Source organism: Eretmochelys imbricata, chromosome 5 (genome assembly GCF_965152235.1).
Source record: "Eretmochelys imbricata isolate rEreImb1 chromosome 5, rEreImb1.hap1, whole genome shotgun sequence".
Classification (NCBI taxonomy): Eukaryota; Metazoa; Chordata; order Testudines; family Cheloniidae; genus Eretmochelys; species Eretmochelys imbricata.
The window spans coordinates 6,688,662-6,711,287 of NC_135576.1; the positions used below are offsets into that span (position 1 = coordinate 6,688,662).

The 22,626-nt window shown below is 44.2% G+C and overlaps 1 protein-coding gene across 31 annotated transcripts in view; it reads right to left on the bottom strand.

Moving 5' to 3' along the window:
• Nucleotides 1-22,626, bottom strand: part of CELF4 (CUGBP Elav-like family member 4) — an 847,078-nt gene that overhangs the window by 367,361 nt on the left and 457,091 nt on the right. For 17 of the 31 annotated variants that reach the window (XM_077818124.1, XM_077818110.1, XM_077818096.1 and 14 more), the window contains exon 3: nt 15,467-15,515. In XM_077818124.1, coding sequence (XP_077674250.1) covers nt 15,467-15,515 — 49 coding nt within the window. Of the gene's footprint in view, nt 1-15,463; nt 15,516-22,626 lie in introns of all 31 variants that reach the window. The other 14 variants (XM_077818116.1, XM_077818101.1, XM_077818118.1 and 11 more) reach the window with 1 other exon arrangement.

A 22,626-nucleotide genomic window follows, 5' to 3' on the forward strand; every position in this document is an offset into this window, starting at 1 on the left:
GAAGTCCCTTAATATGTCCGTGCCTTAGTTTTCCTATCTATAAAATGGGAATACTATTTCCCTTCCCTAGCATTTAAGGGTATTGTGGAGTTTAATTCACCAGTGTCTATAAAGCCCTTTGAGATCATCAGATGGGAAGGACAAAGGATTACTATTAGGGCCAATGGAAAAAGACCAATTCTTTTTCACAGGAACTTCTGAAAAACATTTGGTTTTAAATTTCCCCGGAAAACAATATTTTTACTTATTTGATGAAAATCTGAAACTGGGAAAAAATGGTGGTTCCAGAGACCCATTTTTGATAAAACCCAGTCAGGGTTCTGAAAACTGAAGACCAAACACTTTGAATGGCAGCTGAACCCCAAACCTGAATACTTACGCTAGTCCCTGAAAACATATTGTGTTTTCACTTTCTGGGCTTTTTTGTTTGATTGGTTTATGAAAACATGGAGACATTTTGACCAAAATAAAGACTTTGAGGGGAAAAATATGCTACCAGCTCTAATTGTTATTCAGATTTCATCACTAAAATGGCTTGTGATTAATCAAAATGTGTGCTAGGTGTGATGAGTGTGAGGAAAAGCTTACCGGAGATGGTTCAGAGAAGGAACCAATCTTCCGATGAAGTTCAACCAAACTTATTTCAAACTCTTTGATCTCCTAGTTGAGCAGGAAACCTCAGAAGAGTAGTTTTCTGTTTTGATTTCTTTATGCTTTCGTCAAATGCAAATTTGACTATGTAGTGCAGGAAGTCTGACTAGATGATCTACAACAGTGTTTCTCAAAATTTTTGATACCAGGAACTGGCTTGCTGCTTTCCTAAACTGTGTCAGGGAGATCTCAGGGACAGGTTGAGGAATCTACAGATTCCTTCTGGCCTTAAAAGCTATTAATCTAGGAATTTTGTGTTCCTCCAGTCCAGCCAGAAGTACAGAGAATAGCAATGTTCTGGCCCTTCCTCTTACAGTCCTGGCCAAGAGGAGAAAGCACAGAGTCACGTGAACACAAATGTGGAGGAAACCAAAGAGCTTTGAACTTCAAGAAACATTTTTGTTCTGATCTGGTGGTGGTAGAAGTTCCCACTCAGTTCTTGCCTGAGCCAAATCAGTCTACCCATCCTTCCTAATCAAAAATCAGGTTTCCTGTAATGTCTAGAGATAGGTCCATGATCCCAAGTTTAGTTCAAGAGCTTGATCCAAATATTCCAGGGGAGAGGGATAAATTCAGCTCATCACAGACACGGGGAAATGACCAAATTTGGATCAGGATTTGAACTTCGCCAGAGTTCTAAGGTGTTCTTGTATTTTGTGCTTTCGCCCAAGCTTCTCCAGTCCTCACACTTGATATCCACGTTACTACCTCATTATCCTCCTTCACAGCCCTTCTCAAAACCCTTCTTTCCCATAACACCTACAAAAACTTGACAAAGTTTGGGTAGACGGTATGTTGAGACCGCTGCCCATCCCACTGACGGTTCCTGTGTCACTGTCTCCTTGTGTTCCCTCATCTGTCCATCTCCACCTATGGTTTCTTTTCTTAGACTTAGACTGTAACCTCTTTAGGGCAAGGACCATCTTTTTGTTCTGTACAGAGCCTAGCACAATAGGGTCCTGCCCCATGATTCGGGCTGCTAGACATTACTGCAATACAAATAAAATATAACAATAATTCTGATGCAGGGCGTGGGGATAGTAGCTTGATTTAGACCCATCTCTAACGAGGCCTTATTTAAATCACATCATTTTCATTCCATCGGGCTGGGATTCCTGGGCTGGTCTCCCACGCCTTGTCCTTGTTATCCATATTTAAAATAAAATAAAATAATGAGCATCAGGAGAAACAAATCAAATGTGTCTTACATTGTGGCAGCATAATTTCGACTTAATTGAATGGCTACTTGCAAGCTTCAGTGTTTGTGGTTTATAATCAATGCATCTGGCCATTCTTCAGTGACTCATGAGATGGATAAACTAAAGATTTGGGGAATTAATTACCAGTCAGACAACATTTTCATGGGCAGGAGGTACTGTGCGGGTCGTGCATGCCTACTAAAAGCATTCAGTGCTACAACCCCCCCCCCGCCCCACTAAGGGCTCAGATCTGATGCATGTGAGTAACTTTACTTATCTGAGTAGTTCCACTGGGCTATAGTCTAGTCTCAGCTATGCCAGCAGCAGCTCCCACTGGAGTTACCGTGATTTACATTACCAAAGTGACAACATGGCGTAAGACATTAAAAATAATGGAACAGAAAAAAAATAGAAATTGCAATGGACTTTAAAGGGATACTGACCAGTTTACTTTCATTGCTCAAGCTGAATGGGATGCAAAAATTACACCTCACTAAAGAAAAGCATTGATCGGGAAAAGTAAATATGATTATGATGATTTTTTTCAGCTTGGATAATGCAAGGTGCTTTGTAAGTAACACAGCTGAACATTTCTTATAAACAACATGTGATTCCTGGGTCAAGAACTCAATGTCTCTAATGATACTTGGTTCACTCAGTGAATTTGTATTGGCAGTAAGAACGGTAAGATCACCCCTTCGTTGTTAAGGCTAACCTAAATTATTCCCTACCTGCTTTTTAAAGCTGTGTATCATCTGCAGATCTCAAAGCACTTCACACAGATCAGTATCATTATCTTCATTCTACAGGTGGGGATACTGAGGCACAGAAAGAAGTCACTTGTCCAGAGGCACCCAGCAGACCCGTGACAGAAGCAGGAATAAGAATCCAGGTTTCATGATTCCCAGTGCATTAGGGATCTGTAAAGCCCAGACTGTCTCTGGGTAAAAGTAACACATGTTGCTCATAGCGCTATCCAATTTATCAAGGAGCTCGGAAGGCTAAATTCTAAAAATCTGCCCCCAAATGAGTTCACGTACACTGTGCAGATTATACAGCAACTAAGCTCTGCAGTGCAGACCACAGGGGGGAAAGTATTTTTGCCCTATGGCACCTTGTGAGTCTCAAAACTTGTCATAAATTCTGATCCTATAATCTAGGCTCTGAACAGGTATCTGTCATTTGTAGCGAAGGGGAAAGACTCTTCAGTCATCACACAGTAAAACCCCCACTCAAATCAATGACAGTTTAGCCCGCTTTAAGATTGCAGGACTGAGATGGTCTTATTTTAAATTGCTCAATTCTAAATCTCTTTGCAAACAACAGAGGGCATCAAGTACTGTTCAGATATTTCCTGGTGTCTGCACCATATTAAAATGCACTTTTAAAAAAGAATGTGGATTACCCAGGAAAGTTAAGGGTTTGCATCCAAGCAAATGGTTCCAGGAAGAGCTGAGCACCTGCTACAATGGCCTGAATATCAGACTTGTCTATACACAGCCCGCACTTTCTATGAAGGCTTGAATATCTGTAAAGTGCGAGATTATACAAGGTTCTGTTTATTTAAGGCTCACTAAAACAACCCTGGGTCCTTCCCACAGCTCAGCTGCGCTGGAAGACAGAAGCATGGAAATCACAGGATGGTCCAGGTTCAAGCATGCACGTCTCCATGGTTTCCATCTAACAGACTTGTGACCAGGCACTACAAGTTATCAGCATGGACAGGACACAAGTCCTCCTCATCAAGGCCCAACTTCTGCAAAGTTCTTCGGCACGTGTCTAACTGTAAGCATGTAAGTGGTCCCATTGACTTCAGTGAGACTACCCAGGTGCTTAAAGTCAGGCATGCTTAAGTACCTTATTGAATCAGGGTCCAAAAGCACATGCTCCTTAGTACTTGAGTACTAAGTGAGTAACTTTATGAGCTGTGAGCATCAGGCTTTTAGAGTCATAGGAGCAAGACACTAGAGGGAGATATAACCATGTGGGCTAAGCCAGGGTGTTACTTTCAGACTTGGGATCTGGGTTCAGGCCCTTCTTTAATGATGTCCATGTTAATCCCACATCACTGTCAAACCTACCGAGCCAGGAACAGGATGGTGCTTCCAGAGCATGCACAAAGTGCTGGCTACTTAGCTAAGTAAGACACTGGATCTGAGGCGTAGACTGCACTACATTTTGCTGGCATAGCTGTGTCGGAAAAGTGCGTGGGGAAAAAAATCACGCCCCATAGCCAACATAGCGATACCAGCAAAACCCCTATTGTGGACACAACTAGGCCAACTGAAGAGAGCTTCTGTCGGCTTAGCTAATGTGGTTCCAGAAGGTGGTGTAGCTATGGCAACAGAACTACTACCCTCAGCTTACACTGCATCTCCACTAGGGGGCTCTGCTGGCAAAGCTATACTGACAAAGGCTCTGTACATAGACAAGGTCAGTTTCCCTGATGAGTTAAGGGAAGCCATATATATGCCAAGGAGGAAACATGGATGACATATAGAATCAAAACCAAGCAGCTATGAATGATAGGGGCTATAATTCACTTGTGGGGGCCTGATGATATCAACTGTGAGACAGAAGCATGAGTGCTTCACTGGAGCTTCCTGAAGGAATTAGAGCCCCATAATTAATGCGTCGCTTGGTGGGTACTTTTTAAAAACATGGGTCCAAAGTAAAAATGGATTGTCATTTTGAGAGCTAAGATATCTTCTTGGGAGAGAAACCAGATGATGGAACTGCTTTCGTCAGCTTTGGATTTGCATGTGTAGAGCTACTCCACAACCTCTGCTGTGTCATCTACAAGAAATCAGCCCACCATCAAACCTGTTTGTTCTCCAAGATGGTGCACAAAGTTTGCTTTGCATATAGTTCAACAATATTATCCACATTGATTAGTGAATGGGTTAGGCATGAACATAGCCCCTGTGGGCAAATATGGGGCATTCATTACCTAAAAATCCTTCAGAGCAAAAAGTGGACTTTTGCAGTGAATATGCTACTGTTTCCAAATTCTTCCTGTTTTAATGACTGTATTCAGCTTACGTGTAGAAGGGAGAGTGCTACTTGTTCCATATTCATGCTCTGAAAAAAGAAATTAACTTTCAGGTAAATTAAAGATTTACTTTAAAATAGCTACCCCAAAATAAATAATACACAAAAGTAAAACAACATTTTGGTCATCTTTTAAAAACAGGGTTTTTTTTTAAAAAAACTTTTTCTTTCCTGAACTTTGTTTTCAAAAGTTTTAATAATGAACACCCATTGGAGATGGTCGCTTCATGCTGCTGGTGAGAATTATATTTACTAAAACATTATGTGGCTGAAAAATGGCTTTTTTTTACTTAAAAAAAGCTATTGGGAAGATTTTTATTTTTGAAAAAGTAAACATCTTCCAGGTTTTTGATTAAAAAATAGAACTGAAAATTATTCATGAAAAAAAAAGATTTTTTTTTTCAGTTTTCAAAAACATAAAACTAAATGTTTCAGTTTTCATTTAGCCAATGAACCAGAAAATACTGCTGCAGTTTTGGATGGAGCGCTGATGTTTCATTTAATTTATTTTTGTTAATGGAAAATGGATAGCATTTTTCTACTGGTTCTACAGCTGTGGTTTATACCATGGTAATGAAGGAGACAGTATCTGAGAAAGTGTAACATGGGAAGCTTGTATCTGCATTTCTGCCCCTTATGAAGTGGAATGTCAGGTCTGCTGTAGTGTTTGTGGTTCTATCACCCCCTAATGGCTGGTGAACCACAAAGGCTACAAGCCCCAACGCTACTAAAGCAAACAGAGATTCTCCTTCAGCTCAAGTGACAAGTTGTATTTTTGAGATGAGAGGTCCTGGTTTCTAGCTCTCACTGTGGATCATCACCTCTGCGCAGATATAAAATAATACATTAATGGTAGATATACTTATATAGGATGAGAGTTTCAGAGCTGCCTAAATGACCCAGTTCCTAGGAAGATGCTTTGAAAATTTCAACCATAGTCTTGTATTTTGTAAATTACAAGTAAAAGCCAAACAAACCTTCTCTCTTGAGCACTGAAAAGAAAAAAATAACTCCATTGTGACTTTTCATTTTTAAAGAAGACTGCTGTAACCATAACTACAATTATACCTCAGATAGCAAAATATATAACAACAGGTTTGCTTTTTCAACTGTTCAGGGAGCCAATTCATTAGCAACCTCATTCATCTACAAGGATTGCACTTATTTGGCTATATTATAATAAAACACACATCATTTCCAATAAAGGGAATGTGTTTGCTGTTGATGTGCTATAAACAACTATGCAGAGAGGGGTTATTACATCTCTGTGTAATAACAAGCCAATTAGAATGATGAGCAAAGCCCTTGCAATAAAGGCAATGCACTTGGAGTGATTATACTAATGCATTCCAACTGTTCTGTGCCATAAATACTTTGCAAATTAATTGTGAAACATGGCTATAAATGCATTATTAATGCCGTTTAATAACTCATTGACAAGCAACCTTTACGTTACAAAGTTACCAGGATTGTAATGTGTCCCCAAATTCAACTAGGGTGTTGAGTTGTGTTTACAGAGGTGGAATTTTATAAGGTTACATTTGTTGTCACTTGAACCTTTGTTTTTTCCCCCCCTGGGTAGTTTGTCATTGTCCTATTGTTAAAAAGACCTCAAATGTCCGTGCATGAATTGGTGGCCCGTATTGCTCCGCACATCTGAAAGGCTGGCCATTCACAGTCCCTAAGTTCTACTCCCATGTACATTATTTTCAATGTCATTTGTATTATGGTAACACCTACATGCTTCGGCCAACCCCATGGTGCTGGGAGCTGTGCATCCCTGAAGTATGAGGCAGTCCCTACCCATCAAAAATTATAATCTAAATAGACAAGAAATGCAAAGGGTGGGAGGTTAAGTGACTTGCTGAAGGTCATCCAGTAAGTCAGTGGCAGAGCCAGGAATGGACTCCTGATCTCTTGAGCATGTGATACACTGGACCATGCTGCCTCTGTAAGTTCTCTTATGCAGACTGAGGATTTGTCTACACTGCAGTTAAAACCCCACTGCTGACCCGTGCCAGCTGACTCGAGCTCGAAGGGCTCGGGTTAAGGGGCTTTATAACTGCAGTCTACATGTTCAGACTCGGGCTGGAGACGAAGCTCCAGGACCCTGGGAGGTGTGAGGGTCCCAGAGTTTGGGCTGCAGGTCGATCTCAAACATCTACACTGCAATTAAACAGCCCATTAGCCCGAGCCCCTCAGCTGACATGGGTTAGCCGCGGGTGTCTAATTGCAGTGTAGACATACCTTATGTGCCCTCTTATAAAGCTACTTAAAATTCATGAAAAATGTTTTTATTCTTTTATTCCTTTAATATTTGGTTTAAAAATACACTCCTTAGTACACGTAACTTTAATGTACAGACAATTATGTGCTATGGGTCTGATCCAGTTACCACTGCTTAAAAACAATGCAGAGTCCTTGTGGCACCTTAGAGACTCACAAATGTATTTGGGAATAAGCTTTTGTGGGCTAAAACTCACTCCATCAGATGCATGGAGTGAAAAATAGAGCCCACGAAAGCTGATGCCCAAATAAATGTGTTAGTCTCTAAGGTGCCACAAGGACTCCTCGTTGTTTTTACTGATACAGACTAACCCGGCTCCCCCTCTGGAACCTGATACCATTGGTAGGAATCTATCTATCAATTTCCGGGGTGAGAGAATGCACTCATGTGTCCCCGAGACATAGCTTGATAGGTGAGGGTGGAATGTAATGCACTGACCATTACAATAATCCAAGCAACGCATCAAAATATAAGATCTCTGCATATAACGCTTTTCAGGGCCCGCTATCTCAGACACACATGTGATGTTTTAACTGATAGTGAGGGGACTGTGGAGGCACTGAAAAGAATCATCCAGAGGCATGCTGAATAATATGCATGCCCAGGTACCTGTTTGCTCTTGTGTTTAGCCTGGTTTTGAGAATTCAGTCCTGTGCGTTTAGCAATAGCTCCCTCCCAGGCATGAGGACCTACTCTTAGGTTTCTACAGCAAGGAGGGAGATGTTTGTTGCCCGGTGACCTTAATCAAAGTCCCACGGAGAGCCAGATGTGCCACTAGAAACAATTTCAGTGCGAAAGGGGATGCCAGGTCAGGGTTATCCTAACTCTACAGGGAAAATACCACAGAACCTCTAACTTCTCTTAGGCAAAGCGAGTCTACTCCATAGCTCAATGACATCAAAGGAAAGATTCCTTTTGATTTCACTGAGTTTCGGATCCAGAAGGTTCAGTCATTTTTAGTGGGTTGATCAAGCAATCTAGGGTCTAACCCTGGTTCTCTACCTTTGGGTATGTCTACATTGCAACTGGGAGGTGTGATTGCCGCACATGTAGACATACCCCGGCTAATTCTGATCTAGTAGCAATAGCAGTGAAACCATGGCAGCATGGGCTAGTCCTGCCCACTCAGGGTCGTGGGTACATAGACACATGCCACTGCAGTTGTGAATTGAGCGAGCTTTGATCTCACTAAATCAAACTAGTTTGGGTAGGTCTACACGTGATATCCTTGTTAGGATATAGATGTAAAGGCCTGTACTCTAAGAATTTAGGTGTATTCTTATCACTTGGCTCGTTATAGCGGTATAAAAGAAAGAATCAAAATCACCGTCTGCGAGTGTAAGGGCCTTCTCTCACTGTGACAGTCTGAGGCCCTGTGCTTAGGCTAAGGCCTTTGGCTAAGCAGCAGAGGCAGCCATAAGCTGGGAAGCGAACGATCACCTCCTCACATTCCAAACTAGTCACATTGAAAGAAGGTGCTATTGGGCTGTTAGGAATACAATCCTGTCCTGATAATGCCTATCACCTCCAGAGAAAGGGAAGTGCCTAGAAAACGTAAAAGAAAACTTAGTTTGATAGCATCCTGTCTGGCAAGAACTCACTTATCAATAGCTGGGATGTGAAATCCTCACTTCTGTATTGTTTTGTCATTATAGTTCCCACTTTGCTATTGTTTGTCTGTATAATCTCTGTCTGGTTCTGTGATTGTTTCTGTCTGCTGTATAATTAATTTTGCTGGGTGTAAATTAATTAAGGTGGTGGGATATAATTGGTTACACAATCATGTTACAATATGTTAGGATCGGTTAGTTAAATTTCAGGAAAATGATTGGTTAAGGTATAGCTAAGCAGAACTCAAGTTTTACTATATAGTCTACAGTCAATCAGGAAATGGGGTGGGTGGGTGTGGGGAGGGGAAATGGGAACAGGGAATGGGGGTAAGGAAATTGGAATCATGTTTTGCTGAAGGGGGAAATGGGAACAGGGAATGGGGGTAAGGAAATTAGAATCATGTTTGGCTAAGGGCAGGAATGGGAACAGGGACACAGGTGTAAGGCTCTGCGGTGTCAGAGCTGGGAAGGAGGATACTAAGGAGGGAAACTGGAATCCTGCTTGCTGGAAGTTCACCCCAATAAACATCGAATTGTTTGCACCTTTGGACTTCGGGTATTGTTGCTCTCTGTTCATGCGAGAAGGACCAGGGAAGGAAGTGGGTGAAGGAATAAGCCCCCTAACAGTCCTCACCCCTCCCAACTTGAGCAAGTCACTTAGCCTCTCTGCACCTCCTTGGTGAAGCACTACAGGATAATGTGACTGAAAAACACCGTGTCCCGTCACTGCACTCAACAGCTGCCAAACACCGAGGGCAGAGACCTGGGTTTAAACTCTCTGCAGAGTGACATCTGCAGCAGTTCCACAATCCCCTTTAGTGCTGTCCCCACTGTCCCCACCCTGCAAATGGGGCTTGGCACATGCCCCCCACTGGAGACCAGATTGCTGCCCACGAAATTGCACCTGGAGCCTAGTATCAGGCTCCCTTCCCCCGTGACTCATTATTTTATCTTCTCCTTTCATCCCACTGGATTTCTTTAAGCAGCCCCTATTAGATTATTTTTAAACAGCCTTTTCTTTGTCTTGTTTTCTCCCCATCATGCAGTGATACTGCAACTCAGCCCCATGTTATTGTGCAGTATTGAATATGCAACGAATAGATGTTTTCTGTTTTTGCTTCCTCCTGTAAGACAGTCTTGTTTGGGGCAAAGGTCCGGAGGAGGGGATATAGGGGGAAAAGGAGATGCCGTTCACAAAGACGTGGGCATCATCTTTCAAAGCAGCGAGCATAAGAGCGTCAATGAGATTTTGTTTAAACCGATATAGCCTGGGATGAGGATCCAGGGCAAACTGAGGCCCAGGGATGTTACATGTCCAGCAAGTGGGTGGCAAAAGCAGGAATGGAACCCAGGAGTCCTGATTCCCGGTCCCGGAGCTGTTACCAGTTCTTCATATACATACAAAGCTGACAGTAATATTGGTCCTTAATGAAAGTAATGACTACAGTGGTTAGAGCAAGAGACAGGGAGGCCCTCACTCACTGGATGACAATAGGCAAGTCACACCATACCTCAGTTTCTCTTGGTGTAAAAGGGCTGTGATGACTCTTATTGAGTTCATGGGGGTGTCACGAGAGTTAACAATGGCCCCCATCAAGCCCTTGAGATCTGCTCAGCATGGATCTCCCTCATCATGCATGAAAAGGGGGCTTAGCTGCCTCCTGCATCAGAGCTTCCGCTCTTCCCCCAGATGGCTCTGCGTGAGTCTGGGGATCAGTGTGAGAGGGGGGAGTGGTCAGTCTAGGAAGAGCGACTGTAGGCCAGGTGCCAGAACTGGAAGGCTTGCCCTTCTCTGTCCACTGTCATTATGGAGCAAGGGTGACACTTCCACAGCCCCCTTCCCAGCTTGCAAGGTGGCTTCTCTTTAAGGAAGTCCAGCGAGAAGATGCCCATAGGCACCACCCACCCTCAACAGAACAGAAGATTTGCCCTGAGATTTCCTCCTCTTTATCCCCCATTTCATTGGGTTTCCCATGGCACAGGGCAATCAGGTCCATAAGGTTTGACAAGTGCTTCAAGATCCATAGCTGAAATTGCACGGACAAGTTCAAATTATTCTTGAATGTTACAGTAATATTCCACCTGCATGCTCAAAAATGTACTGCTTACCTTGAATGAACATCAAGCCATGGGTAGCTGTAAAGCCATTTTACCCAAGAACTAGGATGAATCAGAACCAAGCATAAGGAAAACTAAATAGTTCATAACCAGGCTGCTTCAAAACTAGCTTATGGAAAGGAATCTACCCTCCACCCCTCTATTTTCCAGCAACTGTTTACAGGGAAACCATTCTGATTAGAGGGACATTTGCCTCCCCAAATAATGAAATCATGCAAGTCATAGGAAATTCATGGCAATCAAAACTTTACAGCAGCTGCCATCACATCTTTCATCCAGGAAAGCCAGAGAGAGAGAGAGAGGTGTTTGTTCTGTGATGTCTTGCGTGCAGAAAACACTGTCATGGAATTAAATGGAGACTCTCTTGCAAAACCCTCTAATCCCTCTCTGCAGGGCACTGCTACCTTTCAACTCTCAACCACCTTTGGACTTTATTTAACTTGCTTTTTGTTTTGTTTAGTCTAGCAATTTCCTGTGAATCTTACATAAGGCCCGGGAGATCTCCTGACACCACTCCCAGGGTCTTTTCATTCAGAGATTAACACTGGGTCAGTGTATCACATTGTGTATCTCTCTCTTAGCATGTTATCCTATATGGATCCTTTTTATCAGCTCTGGGAGGGAACAATCCATCTACACATCACTAACAGAGTAACTGGAGTGGAAGAAGAGTCCTTTGTGTTTAAAAATCTTTTGCCCAATACAAGCCAGGGGAATCTAGAGGCTGTGTTTATTCCAAGTTAACAGCAAGTGCTGCAGCCAAAGTGTCTAGTCAATGCTAGAGACGGGGGAATGTCAGGATAAAATAAAAAGAAAAGGATTCAGAGTAACAGCCGTGTTAGTCTGTATTCACAAAAAGAAAAGGAGGACTTGTGGCACCTTAGAGACTAACCAATTTATTTGAGCATAAGCTTTCGTGAGCTACAGCTCACTTCATCGGATGCAAAGAAGAAAATAAAATAAAATAAGAACTGGTTCAAAACTTTTCCCCCAAATCACTTACCACACCTAAAACCTTTCCTGAGATTTGGAAAACTTTGGTTAACTTTGCCACTTTTCTTCAGGGCGGAAAGTGGGGTTAGAAGCCAGAATCTCCTGTCTTAACGCAAAAGTCCCATAGAAACGAATAGAAACTGCTAACACTTCAATAGGGATGTTTTCACAATGACAGAACTTAGCAGGGAGTTATCCCCTTTCCCTGGAGAATTACGTTAGCTATGGTGATGATCTATTACAATCTCTACTATGGGGTGAAATCCTGACATCACAGCTGTAAAGGTGAGTTTTGCAATTGACTTCTATGAAACCAGAGTTTTGTGCTAAGTTTTAGAATAATGTCTAGCCTGACTAATTTCCTACAGAGACCTATTGATTTTACCCTGGATAAAACCTGATAGAGAATGTAATAAAAATGATAACCTTTCAATAAGTTATTTGACCCCTCACTAAGAATTCTGTAGAGAGGATTCCACACTCTATTAAATTCTGAATTTCAGGAATTTCTTAAAACTCTTGTGAAATTTGCAAAACACTTTCCCCCTCTAATTTAAACCATTGCTTTCTCAAGAAAAATATAACTTAAAAAATCATGTATTTCTAATTTGATGGGCACTTAGGCTAATGAAAATAACAAAGAGTACTGAAAAGTGCTGTCATCTTCCAAACCAGACGCCAAAATATTTTAATGGGAGTGTTTTTAAACACATCCAAAGAAAGGAAAGGAAAACAAAAAGGCACGGAGGTGGGAGTGAAAAATGCAAAACCGATGCAGTATGATATGAACCAGACTTCTTCCTCTCTCGGAGTAGATTCTGGGTTCAGGTTTCTTTCAATTTTAGGGTGAAGGATTGGGGGAAATGCGGGGCTTCTTATCTGATCTGAACTCATGTGTCCATCACAACAGAGAACAAGACCTCATTTCACAGGGATCGCCTTCCGTAAAGGCATCCCAGTGAACTACCTGGTAAAACAGCACTTTGTTCTCCCTGTAATGCTATGACAGGGCACCAAACACTTCCCCAGAGGAGGGGGAGAGGGGAGGGTGGTGGTGGAAAGGAGTGTCATGTGTATCTGGTGGACTTTGGGAAAGTCAGGGGCTTTTGCTGTACAGCTGTGGGTTAGAGCCAGTCCCTCTCCTCTTCAAACAGGGCACACGTGCTGTGTATTATAGCTATAACTTAAGTTTCTTTGTTGTCGAAGTTGACCTTTATCTTGCAGCCCTAATGATGCCTTTTGATGTGCGCCTAAGATACACAGGCTCCTCTTTAGCATTCTGCTTGCTGTGCCTGCTTTAACCAGTGGGCTCACAGAGTCTAAGTTTTCATACAGTGCCTCCCCTGGGTGCCCATTGTTCTTTTTTCCCATAGTTGCCCTTGAGTCATGTTGTCCTGCAACTTCCCTAGCCCAGAAGCAGCTTGTCAGTGGGGAATTTGGACAACGTGGCTTTCATTTCAATGCCAAATGTTTGGGCCCCATCTTATGATCCTGGCAGAGAGACACAATAAACAAGGATAGTGGGTGGGAGAGGGGAGATAATTAGCTAAAAATACAGCGGGGAGGCGATTGTCAGTGTGATGGGTAAAGGTGATTTAAACAGCCACCGATGCACTTTGCAGTTCAAACCCACCTTCCTGAAAGCAGCTGCTGGCAAGAGAGGCTTAAAACCCATTCTAGAAAGCCAGGCATGTGTCTGCTATTAGCGATCTGCATAAAAGGGAGTGATTTGGAGGCACTAAGCAAACTGGCTGGCCTAATTATTATTTTTTGGTGTGTCTAATTAAGCAGACAAAAGACCACCCCTTCACACACGCTGTCATCCTGGGCTGTGCCGGAATGTGCATCTGGCCCCAGCTGTCTGCCAGGCAGCTGACCCAGGAGGTCATCATTTGACAAGTGCCCTGGGCATGCCAATTCAGATGGAGATATGGGCCCAGATCGTTAGCTGGGGCATAAATCGACATATCTCCATTGAAAACTATGACATTCCATTGTTCTACACTAGCTGAGGATCTGAGAGACGGTTTTTAAATTTTCCTTTGCTGAATGAAAGAAACGGGACACGACCATTCCTAATCGATACCATTGGAATATGCCATTCCCAAATCTTGTTTTGTTCATAGGAGTAGCCCCTCAGACTCCAATAGAGCAAGGTTGATCCCTGAATTTGATTACACAGTAGTGGAGTTATTCCAGAGACTCCCATCCGACACAATTACACCATAAGATAACCAATCTTATGGAATCTCTGTCAACCCACCAGTTCCACCATTTCATAATGCCAGGTTGTCATCTATGCCTTCCAGTTGAATCCAGCCACTGGTGAATTTCAGCCTCTGGTTGTATTTGATCAAACCACTGGATCTCTCAATCTTTTGACTAAAAAGAACATAACTTCTGCTCTTTTATTGTGATTTGCTTCATTCACTTTAGACAACTATTGCTGGATAATTCAATCGTTGCCCATAGAAAGAGGCAATTTACATTAATGAAAAATGGCCCAAAGAGTTTTTACCCAGAGAAGAACCAGATTATTATTAACAGAAAACTCTGGCCTATTCAGACACTGATACTGATTCTATAATCACTAGCATGCACTATGCAAGCTGTCCTTGACAGCCTTATTGGTAGTGTGATCAACAATATCAACCTCTTATTTCAATTAAAGGAATAGGAAGAGATTTGACTGGAGTAGGAAGAAACCATCATGTAGATAGAAACAGAGAGATGTAGCCATACCATAGAGGCTGATAAATACATAACACTGAATAACAAAGAGTCCTTGGCCTACATAACCCTTCTGTATACAATAAAATCTGTGCTGGGACCACATCTGACAGACAACTTCCTGTTTTAGGGAAGCCCAGTGAAGCATCTCCAAGCTTTCCAACACAATTTTGTTTGAAATTGCCTCCTAATGGAGGCAACCCATTTGGGGTGACCCACTGAGTGGTCACTAAATAAGGGACTTGGATATGGGCCAGGGGCAGATTCTGATCTCAGTTACTCGTGTGCAAATCCAGGGTAACTCCGTGTCACTGAGCTGAGAATCTAGTTTATACGGTATGTTCATCACGCTATACCAGTACAGGTGCAGGAAATATCTCAGAGTAAGTTTGCTTTCTCCAAAGGCAGAGAAGCTTCCATCCACGTTTAGTCACCACAGTGAAACATGAGGGCTGGAGACACAGTGTTCTAACCCAACTGAACCATCGTTGCAGTTTGGCCTAATGGCAGAGCACGGTCTGCAAGAGACAAGTTGCTGTCAGTGCCGTTAAACTTTGATAAGTCAGTGCCTGATGCTTCATTTCTTAACAAGGCAGTTATTTGTTTCCCAGGCAATCGCTGGCACCTGCCTGCCTTTTAAAATCAAATAATAATTGAATATGAGGAAAGTGAGACGAAGGAAAGGAGATTTAATAAAGAGAATCTTTGCTGCAGAGGGAATTTCTTTGGCAGTGATTACGCTGCTAATTGATCAGCGCATTGCCTGAGAGAAGCCAGAGACAACAATTAAACTTAGCGCAGTGGCTAGGAGCAATGTAGTCAACTACCTCCTCGGCTTTCGCTGTCCGCTGGCTTCACCTGGATTGGTCTGTTCATCTGCAAGGAAAAACAGAGAGAGAGAAGTGCAATTAACAACGGAGCCCACAGATCCCCTACTCGTGCCGTTGGGTTTTTAGTGTGCTCCTTTTAGCAGCAGGGTTTTCTGCATATGCAGAACACAGTGGCTATTTAAGAGCAGGCAACAAGAATGCAGAACAGTTAAAAGAAGGAAGTAAAAGGGCTGGGGTTGGGAGACGGGGCAAGGAACCCCTCGCTCCCTTACTTCCCGACCATGTGGCTGGGGGGTTCAGCGCTGGTGGAGGCCCGATGGGTGGGGGGGTGAGGTGAGCCCTTCGTACCCTGCACCTGGCCAGCAGAGGTCCCCAGTCAGGCCCAGCGAAGAACCTGCTGTAACAGCAGCAGGATTGCTAATGTAGCTTTTTGCTCCCAGGGAGAACAAAGGAGGATTTCTGAGATGGCCAGAATCCCTCCTAAAGGCTCTGCTGCAAACAGCCTTCCTTCCTCTTTTGCACGGACTGTGGCAGAGCGAGAGAGATAATGCTAGCATCAAACATGTTAATGCTAAATCATCTGACCTTGTGAGAGGGATATACAGCATGCTCCTTTGTTTGTATCTTCTATGGCTAGCACTCCCCATTCTTGCCACTCCACTGACCAGTGACTTGAGTAGTTATATATTTAGGACCTCCAAAGCCCTTTCCTCTAACCTGCCCTGGTCTCCTTTTACCCTGCAGTCCAGCCATGTTGATTCCCTCCTCCATTATTTTTGCTTAGTCTCGGTTGAACAGCAAAGTTGGCTCCCCCCTGCCCCCCCCCCCCCGGCCTCGGCCCCGCTTTCGGAAAGTATTTCATAACTGTCTAGATTTATTCTAATTGCTCCGCAAACATATTTAGTATTAAAAAGCTATCAAAGTGGCTGACAAGTAGGTTAACATGATGGAGGGCCTAGAGGATCCTGCTGCATTGTTGTCTCGAGGGGGAAATGTACATAGACACAAAGAGACTACAATTATTATCACACTCACATTCAACAGAAGAGAGGTCTGTCTTGCAGCTCAGTGCCTCTAGACCCTAGAGGACAATATCTGCTCACTCTTATGCCCATGCAAGGCCAGTGAAGTCAAGGGATTTGAACCAGCAAAAGGGGCAGCAGAACTTGGCCCTGTCATTTGCCATTCTCTGGTTTTGGAATTGTGAGTAGCCTTGGCCAGAATACTAACATATTAGCTGGGACTGAACCCAGGATCTTCAACAGCCAAATCACAGGCCTGTACTACGTCCGCTGTACAAGACTGGCGTTAAGGGGAGTAAGTTGTTACAGTTGGTGTGGCTAGCCACAAGAGGAAGACCTGATCGAACAGTGCACTACATAACATCAGTGACACATCCCAAGTTGGGACTGATCCAAAGCCCACTGAAATCAATGTAAAGACACCTGCCAATTCAACTGTGGGCTCTTGGAAAGCCATGACAGCTCCTTCCCATCACCCTGGGTGAAGGGTCTGATGTGATCAACTGCAAGAGGTGTAGGGAAAGAGTCAGAGTACTGGACAATGATGAGGGAAACTGAACCCACTGGTCACTACTTTCTGAAAATGGGCCATCAGACAGGGGTGGAGAGAGGGTGGAAGGGAGGAAGAGAGAATAGGCAATGGGCAGAGGAGAGAAAGAGGGAGGGAAGAAGAATCCAGTGGAGGGGAAAAAACTGGGGAAATTAATAAGTAAAAGGATAGCGTAATTTAATGTGCACTATGATTTATGCACTTGACAATTTCTTTATAGACCAAAGAGAAAGTGCTGTGTGCACGGAGCCCATAATACAAATTGAGATCATCTTGACATGAAAGACACCAATTATAGGGAGACACATTGAGAGCGAAATAATTGAGTTCCCTCTCTCCATCATAAAACTTTCTTCTTGTGGAGAAAGTCTGGGAGCAGGGAGGCAGCTTAGGGCTAGAGGAGGGGGGGAACAGGCAGAGGAGCCCTTCCCTAATGGGGGAATAACCTGCCTAGAAGAAAGGGAATTCAGAGAGGTGCACCACTCAGAGTTTACTACGCAGTGTCTATCTGGGGAGAGAGATGGAGACAGGCTTTTCTGGGGAGGAAGCCTCGGCCCAGATCCTAATCCAGGGATCTCAGGGGGGTCTGCCAGTGGCAAGAGGCATCTTCATGGAGCCCCCTTGTCTCTGCACCTATTGGTTGGCTTTGTTGACCCCTGGAGAGCATGGTGCCTTCAGGAGACATACTTCCATGGCTCTCCATGTTGTAACAACCTGCAATGAACTTGGAGGGAGGAGCACAGGTTGCAAGAGGGAAGAGTTTGGAGGGTGCCCCAGGAAGCCAGTCTGTGTGCACATGGCTGGAATGCTAGCTGCAGTTGCAGCACCTCTGCAATGAGCTGTCATACTAGAGATCCAGTTTTAGAAACATGGAGTCCGCTCACAGCTAGCACATGGGGTACATGACGCAGCTGTTCACTGAGCCCTCTAAAGGAGGGGAGCCCATGGAATGTAAGGGGAAGAGTACATTAAATCAACGTTATTAACTTGTGCTGCCTCCTACCATGCACTGGGAGGGGTGCGGATCCAGAGGTGGAAGCCTGGGTCCTTTGACTCCCATCCCCCAGGTCACCCTGTGGGGCCCTCTTGGAGCATCTTCCATGGGGTCAAGTGGCTGGGCCTGGAATGTGTGAGGTGCTTTTCAGGGGAGATCTTGTGGCCCTCTAGGCTCACATCACATCCCTTGGGTTACAGCTGGAGAGGCTCTGTGCCTTGAAGCCTGGATCTGAGATTCTCCAAAGTTTGTAGATGATCAGATCAGACATTTCCATTTAGCATATGACATTGGCGGGCATGAGCTGGGAACGTCCAGTTGGTATCTGAATCCAACAGGATCCAAATGGGTCTGGTTTTCCACCCACTTATACTAGTGTGAGTGGGGAGTAACTCCGTTGAAGTTAATGGAATGATGCCCATGGGTAATCAGTGTAAAATTGGATATAGGAATACAGTGCCAGAAGGACCTCACTACAACATTCATGTAACCACGGGACTGCCAGAAGCCATCAGTCAGCACAGATGAGTTACCCAGAGAGTTTTCCACGGACATCTCACTAGCACATCACATTTCCCTTCAAAGATACAGATGAGATTCAGGTTCCGTTTCACCCCTCTCCATCTGCCCCAGAACATCCTGGGCAGTTGGTACTGTGTTTATTGAGAACGCCCCCACCTCCGAGGCAAAAATCCTTTGAAATGCTAACTGCGTCCTGCCAGATCCGTGCCAGAAGTGGGCACAGTGGCAGGGGAATTTTGTGTCCTAATCAAACATGAGATTTCAACTGGGATTCACCGTGCTGAATGGCAGAGGGATCATGGTGCTGAGCAGGAACAGAAACCTCCAGCACAGGAGCAAAGAAGAACCGTAATGTTGTTAATCCAATTAATAGCTGCCTTTACTGACTAAAGGAAAGAAGTTGGTAAAGAACAGATAGGAGCTAGTGAGGAACAATCAAGTCCCATTTAAGTATAACATACAAAAGCAAGCAACTGAACAATGACAACATGTACAAGTGCTTATATACAAACACCAGAAGTCTAAATACTAAGATGGGTGAACTAGAGTGCCTGGCATGAAATGAGGATATTGACATAAAAGGCATCACGTAAACTTGGTGGAATACGGCTAATCAATGGCATGATAATACTAGGGTACCAAATATACAGGAATGACAGAGTAGGTTGCCCTGGTTGGGGAGTGGCACTATATGTGAAAGGAAGCATACAATCAAATGAAGTAATGACACCAGGTGTCCCACAGAATCTCAATGGATGGAAATTCCATGCTTGAACAATCAGAGTTTAGTTGCAGGGATATCCTATCAACCACCTGACCAGGATGGCGACAGTGATTGTGAAATGCTTGGGGAGATTAGAGAGGCCACTAAGGCAGAAAACACAATAACAGGAGATTTCATCTATCCCCATATTGACTGGGGATATGTCACCTGAGGACAGGATGCAGAGAGATTTCTAGACACCATAAATGACTACTCCTTGGAGCAGCTAGTCCTGGAACACATAGGGAGAGGGGTAATTCTTGATATAGTCCTCAGTGGAGCACAGGATCTGGTCCAAGAGGTGATACAGCTGAACTGCTCAGTACTAGCCACCAGGGTGTAATTAAATTTAACATCTCTGTTGTGGGGAAAATACCAAAGAAACCCACCACATTAAGGGAACTACATAAAATGAGGAAGCTAGATGACAGAGGATGGATCTAAATTGCCCTGTTCTGTTCATTCCCTCTGAAGCATCTGACACCGGCCACTGTCAAAAGACAGGACACTGGGGTAGATGGACCCATTGGTCTGACCCATTGTGGCCATTCTTCTGTTCTAATGACACAGAGCAGCAGCATTTACAGAATCACTGGACCACAAGGATTAGGGATGGAAATGACCTATTTATATTACTCGTCCAATTCGCCTTTGCCCATGCTTTACTATACAGCAATGTTTGTGGCTCTTTATTCTAGATGATCCTTGTTGGGCTGACACTAGGGTAAGAAATTATTTAATTTCACCCGTGACCTCACCACAGACTAGTAAACACATGGATTTATCCCAGACTCGTTCAGCTATACGTTTCAAAGACAGAATGGCTCCCTTTAATCTGATTCATTGATTTTAAGGCGAGAAAGGACCTCCATCCTGATTATCACTACAAAAGTTTTTTTTTCCTCCTGCTTATAATAGCCCACCTTAATTGATTAGTCTCGTTAGAGTTGGTATGGCAACACCCATTTTTTCATGTTCTCTGTGTATATATATCTTCCTACTGATCCTACATGAATCTGATGAAGTGGGCTTTAGCCCACGAAAGCTTATGGCCAGATAAATTTGTTAGTCTCTAAGGTGCCACAAGTACGCCTCGTTCTTTTTGCTCTTACAATCCGTCTATTTTTGGTACTTATGTGGCCCCAGATAAGCAGTGCCTGCGTGTCTCACAAACTTCAATGTACTTCTCCTCACCAAATCCCTGTGAATTAGGGCAGTGCTTTTATGCCCCTTTTACAGATGCATCGAGTTTAAGGCCAGAAGGGACCCTCGTGATCGGCTAATCTGACCCCACTGGGTGCTCTACGCTGCCACTTTGCGGTGCTGTCATGACAAGGCTTTGTTGTAGATGGGGACTGAGGTGCAGAGAGACTAAATGACTTGCCTAAGGTTGCACAAGAAGTCTGTGGGAGGAAAGGGAATTGAACCCAGGCCTGAAGCGATCGCTCTAACCACTGGGCCATCTTTCCTCATCCAGGAACATTGCGCTTGAACGCCTGCATAGTACAGGCCGCCGTATCTCACACAGTGCAATCCTCCTTATTGCAGGCTTTAGTCCCAACTCGTTCTCCATGCAGGAGACCCAAGGAGTATTCCCAGCTCTGCCTCTGACTTGTCCTCAGGCAAGTCATGTCAGTGCCCCGTGCCTCAGTTTCCCCACCTGAGTTGGGACTTCTGTGGGTGCTGCTGTTTTCTGGCTCCCATGCCCATTTGATCTGGCTCCATTACAGGAGGGGAGCATCGGGCCCTTTAATAAATAAAACATGTAAACAGGCAGACGGGTGATTTGGGAGTTTTTACCTTGCTCATACAAATAACCTCCCATAGTACCATTCTGAGTAAAGCTTCCTGTCTCCCATGATCCTTTGCACCTGGCAGCTTCAGTCCCAACAGAGGGATTGCACTGCAGATGCTGCTAACACTTCTGCATACCTGGGTCCCCAGGCAGATGCCCCCCTAGCCATTCCCATCCCCCACATTGCTAATACTGACACCTTAAATACCAGCCAGAACCAGCCCCTGCCATCCCACTTTAGCCCACGACTCGCCCCACCCAGCCCCCAGCTGAATCTTCCCTACATGTCCAAACACGACATCATTTTTCATGTCCAATTATAGCAGGAGTGCTGCCACTGTTAGAAGACAGTGCAGGTACTCCTGTCAGAAAGGGTTTGAGTTACAAGAAGCGATGAATTACAGCAAGCCCTTTTCCAATTCTCTGCAGAAATGAAATGTCAGAGCTTGCTGCTGTATATTTCACAGCACCATCGGCTACAGGCCAGCGCAGGAATTAGACAGGGGACGGACGCTTCTCTGCATTGTGATTTTTTTTTTTAAGGTTCTTTCCCCCATCCCACTCCCCTTTCTGCTCCCTCTGGCTTTGAAATTAATTTAGAGCATGTAGAAGGATCGCCTGGGAATGGATGGTGGAAAAGAGAGACAGCTGATTTCTCACTGACTCCATCTCTCTCCATTTTCTCTTTCCCTCTCTGTCCCTTCCACCCTCTTCTTCCCCAGCTCACCACCTCATTCATTCGCATTTCTATTGCCATGGTGTCCAGAGGCCTCAGTTGGGACGGAGGGCCCATTGTGCAAGGTGCTGCACAGACACAGAAGTAAAAAAGACAGACCCTGCCCCAAGCAGCTGGCAAACTGATTTGAGACAGGACGCAAAGAGCGAGAGTGAAAGGAGGAGAAGGACAAGAAGATTATTGGAATTTGATTAATAATTATGTTGATGATGCATGAGACAGAACAGAATCCAGCTCCCTCACCCAGAGCTGGGCTGCAACCAGCCAGATAACTAGCAGTATAGGGCCAAGTTGCTGGACTCAATGCAGAAATCTCTGGGTGGAATCCTATGGCCTGTATTGTTCAGGACATCAGAGCAGATGATCTCAGGGGTCCCTTTTGACCTTACAAATCAATCAAAGATTTAATGATGCTAGTTAGAGCTTTAAAGGCACATGGGGAATGGATCGGCCAAGTAAGAAGGAGCCGTTTCTACCTAGTCACTTTTCTGCCCAAAGCTTCACTTTTAAGCCTAGTAGGAGGAAAACCCTTCATTCTCCACAGCCTATTAGGCTTAGAGGAAGACAGTGTGGCCTAGTGGACAGAGTACTAACCTGGGGCTCAGGAAACTCCCAGCTCTCCAACTAGTCTGCTGGGTAAGTCACTTCTTACTGCTCTGTGCCTCAGTGTCTCTATATTTAAAATGGGGCTAATGCTACTGACCTCCATGGAACAGCCCTAAGAGCGCTGCTGATGAAAAGTGCTATATAAGAGGTAGTAGGTATGATGATGATG